The following is an 8510-nucleotide window of genomic DNA, read 5'->3' on the forward strand; positions in this document are numbered from 1 at the left end:
TCTGAAAGATTGTATCCCATGTTAATATTATACAAGTTTTCGCTATCTACGATTTACTTACGATTATCTGAAAGTGTAGTTGGAATAAAATTGCCCCCAAAATATGCAATTTTTTTTTAGAAGTATACAATTGGTAAGCAAGACTTTTAGTCCCGTTATGCCGTTGGCGGCACTAGGATGGCTGGGTTGAGTAGATATTTCGTAACTTTGTCAAACGTCTTTTGGAAATTCCCGTTCTTTGTGTCTTTCTTTTTTGAAAGGCGGAGTATTTTTTGTGGGCAGTTTAAAGATTTTTAGAATTATATCTAAATAGTCTTCCATTTGATAATTCAAAGGAGCAAAAGTAACATTTCCGAAGAGTAGAAACTTGAAATTGTAACCAACAATAGCATCATTAAACCAGATCACAACCGTAGGATTAACAACAAAAACAAATCGTAGTGTTCCAAAACTAACATCAGAAGGGAATCCAAAAACAGCATATTCTAATTTCTACTAACCAAACCGGTTCAGAGACGAACCCGCCCCACCAAAATTTATCTCACATCTACCCCTGTCTATTCTCTTATTTACAGTTCTTGTTTTTTCTTCTCTTGGTCTTCTTCATATCAACTTCTTATTAACTCTAATCCCTTCTTAATTCAGCAATTTCTTCACATAATTGAGCAGGCATTAGGGTTCTCATCGCTGAACATCTCCGGCGGGTTGCCAATGTACATCGGTGGGGGCGGAATCGGGTATCCGGGTGCTCCGTATCCAGGCCCGTATGGCATCACGTATGGAATCTGCTGCCCGTACCCGGTCGGACCCGGAGGAAAATCCATCCTGTTCCCCTCAAGTTTCCCACCCTCCTTTCCCTCCTCCCCTTCCTTTTTCTTCTTATCCCCGCCGCCACCTCCGCCTCCGCCGTTATTTTCGCCCTTCTCCTTCTCTTTCTTCGGCGGGACAATGTCGACGGACCTCTTCAGCTTCTCCTTCAAGCTCTCGGCCAGAACCTTCATGTCCATCGAGCCCTTCACCGTCAGCAGCTCCTTCTCCTTGTCGATGCTCATCTCGGTGAACCCTGCCACGTCACCCACGTTAAAAACCAAACCAAAATCACAAAAACGGCGGCGTTTTACCGCGAAAAGTTGCCAATTAGTGGGAGATGATAAGCCCACCTTTCGTCTTGGTGACGGTCTTGTGGATCTTCTGGATGCATCCCTGGCAGTGGAGGTTCAGCTTCAGAACCGCGGTCGTCACCGGAGGCTGCACACACAAATATACAAACCCATTTAATTAAAAATTAAATAATTGAAAATATTGAGGCTGGCGCACGTTAGCGAAAGGGGGAACCAGTGCACCAGTGCGCCGTTGGAAGTACGCACCTCTTTGGTTTTTTTGTCGTCGTTGGATTTCTCCGGCGGCTTTTTCTTGGCGTCGCCGCCGTCGTCTTTGTTGTCCTTTTTGGGCTGGGGGGAGACGAGGTCGACCTTCTTATTGGTCTTGGCGGCGAGCTTGTCCCGGAGCGTGGTGGGGTCCACTTTCCCGACCACCGTCAGCTTGTTCGCCTGGCTCTCTGACTTCACTGTCTCCACCCCTGTAACCAAACGACGCCGCCGCAAAAAATCAAAAAATTGTTCGAATCTAAATTTTGGACGAACCTTAATGTAGGAAACATAGCATATTCGGAATCAAATTTCTTTGAATTTGTTTTGAAAAAAAAAAAAATCTGGGGTTTGACGAGTGAGTCTGACGTCTGTGGGAAATAAAAAGTAAAAACCCAGATGCAAAAATAAGTAAATGAATATTTTTGGGTAAAAACCCAGATGCAGAAAGCAGTAAATGAACATTGCTGTGAAAATTTTGAGGAAAATCGTGTGGAAAATGAAGGGAAATTTAGAATTCGTGAAGTAAATGTGATGAGTTTTGAAGGATTTATTATCGTACCTGCAAAACCTTTGACGCGTTTGACAATCTTGGTAGCGCAGCCCTCACAGTGCATGTCAATCTTCAGGATTACAGTGATGGGGGTTTCCTCCTTCTTCTCACCTCCGTCGCCCTTCTTCTTCTCACCCCCGTCGTTGCTGGCGGTGTTGCCGGCGTTATTGTCGCCGCCGCCGCCGCCCTTCTTCTTCTGCATTAAACCAAAAACAAACACCAACCCATTAATCGAAACACAAAACCCAAAAGCATAGAGAGGGAGAGGGAGAGAGAGGAATGGAGTGTGACCTTGGCCATGGAGGGTTGGTTTTTCTCTGAGAAATTAGTCGGGTTTCTCTTCCCTCTGGTTTTTCAGAAATTGGAGAGTGGGAGAGACGTTGTAGTGTGAGAAGGTGGGAGGGTAGTGGGCATTTAAAGGCCGAGAGAGTTGCGGGTCAGTTACTGTTGTAGTGTAACGCAGGATGTAGAATTTTATGATGGAGACGATGGCGGTTGCCTATGATATGATTGTGTATGTATGTATGTATGTATGTATGGGTCAATGTCATTGAGGCATTTTCACATACATGTCTTGTGCGTCGGACGTGTGTGGGCGTGTGAAATGGGGCTTCGTATTTACGCGTGGCGAACAAGGAGCGAAACTTCCTTGTATTTTTGGAGGAACGTGAGGTGGGGTTTGGTGGTCGTCCTCGAAGGATTGTGTGGAAAATGCCCATAGGCCCATACATTTTGGTCTTGGTCTTATGTGGGGTTTTAAAATTTGGCTGCTTTTTCTCTCTGGGTCTATATGAGCAACTCCACCCATGGAGCCTTCTCCCCTGGCAATCCACTATTGAATCCACCCTTTTGAACAGTAACTGCCTTAAATGAATAGTAACTGCCATTAATAAATAGTAATTGCCATTTGCATCTCCACCCTTGGAGCCCTCCCCCCCAGGCAATAAACAATTAAAATAATAGTTTTTTTTGTTTGTTTAAATAATAAAAAATTAAAAAGCTCTCTCTCTCTCTCTCTTTGACACAAAAAAAAAAAAAAATTGCAAAGCACTCGGGCCACAGGCCCGTCGACTCCCCACCCCACCTTCGCTCGGGCTCCCACCGTCGCTCGACCTCCACACGGCTGGAGCTCTCTCCACCGGCCCTCGGGCCCTTTGTCCTCGCCTGTCGCCCGAGCAACCAGCCTCCGCTGGAGTTGCTCTAAAGTGGACCCTGATGACTTCTCTAAGGATACCACGTCGGTTAGTAATCCGGAAATCGTGTGATGCGATGTGACCGTCACCCTCAATTTTTTTCGCAATTTAACAATTCTCCTTTACTAGTGTGACATCATAAAGTATGCATCTGTTCCGCGCCATATACCGTAACTTGGCCGAATTAGAAATATTCGACTTATCACAAGGTTCGAGTAAATTAGATAAAACACTCCAACAACTATCAATTATTTTATAAAATCTCCTTAAGAGGCTAATTGAAAAATAAAAATCTTCATGCATCCAGTCAAAAGATCAATTGGTGCTCTTCTTCCGTTATAAAGTAAGAAATTATCGTTTTTTTCCTTGGAGTTTGAGTAAAGTGAATGTTAGCAAAAATTTCTCTGTGAAAAAGACCGTATAAATATGTAAAGAAAACTCTCCATAGGAATGTCTTTGCATGTAGTGAAATGCACAGATATTTTTCTTATGAAGGACGTGAAATGTACAACACTACCCTTGACCCAATTATGTTAGACTTATGTATATCAGCCCAATAAGTATGGTTTCAAGGGACATAGGAAAAGGCCCATTCCATTTCATGATATTAGTACACTACAAATTTTCTAGGGGCATTTTAACCGTAAAATTTTAAAATTTAGTTTTTTTTACCAAACATCTTTTTTTGGTCAATCAAAGTAAATTTCATTAAAAGAGAAAGCTAGTACAAAGTAAAGACAACTCAAAACGAGAGTCCATAATAGCCAAGCAAAAGTCCAACTCTATAAAAGAAAATTACAATGAAATGAGCCCAAAGTGAGCAGCCCAAAGCAACTAACAACCAGAAAAGCCTAGACCTTAAACTGTAAAGCAGCCACATCCACCAAACAGCACTACCGCCACCGCAAATTCGTTGCCATCACCCGAAAGAAGGGTCGAAGAACTAAATAGATGCACGAAAAATGAGGGTAGGCAAGCTACCTACGCTGAGAGCACTCCTATAATCCTACCAATTAGTGCAAAATGCACTTTAAATGCTACGAGCCACCAAAGTGCACCTCTGGAGGAGATCTTAGGAAGAGACACCCAATGAAACGAGCAACAAGGGTAGATGGTTGTAAATTCACAGTGAGGAGTGATATTTGGAGAGGAACAAGACATAAAAGCCAGATCTGAGATAAAATCATGGACATCTAAGGCCAAGCTCAGAGCAACCTGAGACATAAAATGCTTAAAAAAGGAAAAAGTTGAAAATTAAATGCATAAAAAGAAAATCCAAATAACCAACTATGGTGGTTTGGAGAAGTGAAAACTGGGGTGGAGTTGGGGGAAAAGGGGGAGCTGGGAAGGTAGGGGAAAACGGAGGGAGAGAAGGGGAGATATAGAGGTAATAAAGGGTGGAAGAAAGGGGGAGATAAAGTGTAACACCCCGCCCCTGAAATATATGTTTTCAGGAGTTAATTATAGTAGGCCCAACTTACCAACATAGTTAATTTATTTCCATTAATCACATTCCTCTAAGTCGATAATTAGAATTCTTACAATCTATCCATATTTTCTTAAATGTCAAAACATATCTTTAAATTAACATTTGAATTCACTATCATTAGTCATCATTCTCCAAATAATTTCCTTCATCCCACATAATCCAGAACCATTAATCATTTACCAAAACATACAATTTCACTTCCAATTTAGAACCATTTCCTTCTCTTAGATCAAAATTCCATCTAAATATTAATTCTCGATTATTTAATCTCACTTGTTGTATGGCTGCATCTAACGTCTCGTTAGACTGCCTATGTACCCTAAACAGGGATCAAGCCATTCCTAGTTCACATTTCCAAACCACAATCGTATTAATATTCAAACCACAACAGTTAGGTCTCAAAAGCATAATTAGAATAACGAAATTTGCAAAAAAACTCAATGTCGGCTCCCTGGTCGTGCGTCGCCGCACCCGCCGCCGCGGGTGGCAGTCGGCCGCCCCGGCTCGCCGGAAATTCAACTATTCCTAAAAATTTTCAAAAATTACAGAAATGAAGTTCTCAAATAGTAGAGCAAACTTTATACCTGTGGTCAAATCCAATTTGGTCTGGAAAGACTCCAATTTGCCTCGAACCCGCCGGAAACCTTATAAATGGGTGGCCTCAAACGTCACCTCCGGTGCTCCGCCGCCCTTACCATTGTTTGGGCTTTGTTCCAAACCTCAAGGGGAGTCTAATGGTGGTGGAGATGAATGTAGTTTGCTTCAGATTTAGTTGATTCGAACACACACTCGCTTGTACCCCACCGTGTGGTTTCTCCCGATTTAAAGTCCAAATCCCTATATTTTTGGGATGTGATAGGAAGAGGGAAGGTCATGGAGGGGTTTCCATGTGGTTGTTTGATGTAATTCACTGGAAAAAATGGGTGAAAACCTGTCGGAAATTATGTATGGGCGCCGATCGGGTCGGGTCACCAAGACCCGGGTCCCGATCCTCCGTTTCTCTTTTCTCTCATTTCTCCTCCCTGTTCTCTCTCCCCATTGGTCACCCTCCTCCAATTCCTTCCTCCTTTTCCTCATTTCTATTCTTTTCTTTTAATCACAACCATCCATCATTTATTTTTCTCTTCAATCACAGCCACACACATGGCACAACTTATGGCTCTAGATTTCTGGAGCCTTCTAAATAGAAATAAAATTACCAAAATAGCCTTGATTTTAAACGTTAATAACTCTTTCGTTATAACTCTGTTTCATGAATGGTTTTCGCCTACGCGTTCGTAAGATCGGGCTCTATTCAAAGATATAAATTGTGACCTCAAAAGGTCTACAGATTTTAAATAATTAATTCCCAAATTCCAAACTTCATAACTAGTTTAATTTAAGACTAAACTCAATAAATTAATATAAATTCTCGATTCTTTCCACATATTCCTGATGATGAATATGTAATTCATGTATTTAAAAATTTTAGGGTGTTACATTCACCCCCGTTAAAATAAGTCTTGTCCCCGAGATTTTAACCATCGAATAATGAAAAGGAATTAGAATTATTTCCACCATTCCTTTAATGGTGAATGATATCATAATCTCAGTCTACGATTTTATTTAGGCTCCAAAATAAGCATCCAACGAATAATAATTGAGATTCTCACCCACACTCTTAGATTCCTAGCCACATTCATTGGCAAAATAAATATCAACCTTAAACCATAATTCTCGTTGGCTAAATATACCAAAACATCAAACCACATCAACCATTGGCTAGTTATATAATAGCATAATAACCATGATTATTATAAATTCCAGCCATAACCATCTTCGGTCAATTAAATATCAAAATTCTAAGTCATCCATTAGTACCTAGTAGAATCTCAAAATTTCAAGCCAAAACTTTATAATTGACAAACCGAATATAAAAAATTTCAACCAAATTCATTGGAAATTTTCAATCACACTCACTGGTTAATGGAAGGAAGATTAAAACCAAATTTGCAACACCACTCACATAAATTCTCCTTCTATGGTTCCTTTCATTTCCGCAATTAACTAAATTGGCCATAGTAAAAATTTGAAGCCTTTTAAATCTTTCTTTCAATTGTTTTTCTTCTTAATTTTACTTCAAAGTGCAGCCACAAATATAATAAATGTGTGACTCGCACTTTTAGAATACCATTCATATTTCATCAATTAAAAGAGAAAATTTAAATATGCTAAACTTTATTGGCCACAAAACTAAACCTTATTTATTGCATGGCCACGAGAATAAGTGCTCGTCATCAATTTGGTTCGCAACAACCAATTCAACAATGAAAATTTATAACTGTGGTAACCAAACCAATCGAAATTATAATTACAAACTTCCCCATCAATTCTAGCTATAATCATCAGTGGCTAAGGAATTATCACAATGTCAAACCAAACCACTAAATGTGACATTAGCAAAAATTCCAACAAAAATCATTGTCACTATATTAGAATAAAGATCCGAAATTTTTTGTTACCATGGAATGAAATCAAAATCTCATTTCTTGATTTCCTTTGTTTCCGCAATTTACTTAATTACTCAAGGCAAAATTTAAAACCTTATCTTTTCTTTTCTTTCTTTTCCTTCCCGTTGTTTTATAAATGGCATGGGAACCAAATATATATTTGTTCTTGAACTCTTTCTAGGAGGGCCACCCACACGAGAGCATGAACTAGACAGAGAGCTCCAAAAGCTATTCAAGGACAACTAAACGCCCTAATTATAAAGAAACCAAGGCTTGAAATTAAACATGCATCGATCAATCAATGATATTGGTTGAACTTGAGAATATGTTCATCTATTGTATTTGAACTTAAGGCATCCATAATCACACACACATGGCATGCGTTTTATTATTAACCATATGTGCAGATAATACGAAATATTTCTCTAACAAAATTCAAACAATGCACATATAGGCACAATCATATTGATTATAGCCAATATTCTTCTTTTAAACTAATAGTGGTCCAATTGTTTTCTCTCACATTGACAAAATCCAATGTCAAATTCCAAGTCATGACTATCGTAGCTAACAAAATATCAGAATTTCACCCATAATTCGTTAATGGCAAACTAAACCAACAATTTATATTAAAAACTTTTCTAGTCAATTCTTTTCATCCAACGAAAAAAAACACTCAGCTGGGAAATCATATCTATTAAACGAACTCAAAATTTCATTTCATAATTTCATTCATGTCTACCCACCATTCTAAATATAATGGGCAAACCACAACCACTGTTTATAATTTCATTCCCATTCGGTAAATTACCACATCATCCATAAATATTTAAAATTTCCAACCATAATTATTGTTGGCCATAAGATTTTAAAATTCCTAACCATACTTATCATTGTCAAAACAATGATTCCACCACCATTTCTTTTTACCCCAATCAGTGACTAGGAGTCTGGAAAAGATTGTAATATACCTGGCCAATACACCTTTTTTTCTTCTTCTATTCCTCCGTTCACGCAGCCCACACAAAGGAGCTTAATTCATTCTCACAGCCCACACAAGGAGCTTTTCTTCAAGAAACATTGGGTCTTTGTGACACACCCCGACCCGGGATGTCCACTAGGACTTCGAATCGAGCTGTGCTGGCTGACACTTGGAAGGTGACGAAGCTATAAAGTATGATGATGCGGAAAAATGTGAATAAATTTAAACCTAGGAGTGCCTAAAAACCAGAGTGTGCTGGTGAGCGGAATGAACCCACTTCACACGTGACGTTAGAGCATAAGTAAGTGCAGTAGAGTGGATTAAGAATCATACCCTCGCAAAAAATCTCAAATACTAAGATTTGCCACGAATCCTTGACGATAAGAAAGCTCAGCTAATAAAACCTGGAGGTTGAAAACAAGACAAGGGAGTAGCCC

The 8510-nt window shown here is 39.6% G+C and overlaps 1 protein-coding gene across 1 annotated transcript; it reads right to left on the reverse strand.

Annotated features, from left to right (window-relative positions):
- Window positions 1–367: 367 nt before the first annotated feature.
- On the reverse strand, window positions 368–2509 carry LOC103447921 (heavy metal-associated isoprenylated plant protein 3). Its single transcript, XM_008387148.4, has 5 exons — window positions 2212–2509; window positions 1930–2116; window positions 1368–1579; window positions 1161–1248; window positions 368–1063 (listed from the first exon to the last, which is right to left on the reverse strand). Exons 1-5 carry the CDS (start codon window positions 2218–2220, stop codon window positions 654–656), a joined length of 906 nt encoding a protein of 301 aa, XP_008385370.1. The 5' UTR covers window positions 2221–2509; the 3' UTR covers window positions 368–653.
- Window positions 2510–8510: the final 6001 nt, after the last annotated feature.

Source organism: Malus domestica, chromosome 11 (assembly GCF_042453785.1).
Source record: "Malus domestica chromosome 11, GDT2T_hap1".
Classification (NCBI taxonomy): Eukaryota; Viridiplantae; Streptophyta; class Magnoliopsida; order Rosales; family Rosaceae; genus Malus; species Malus domestica.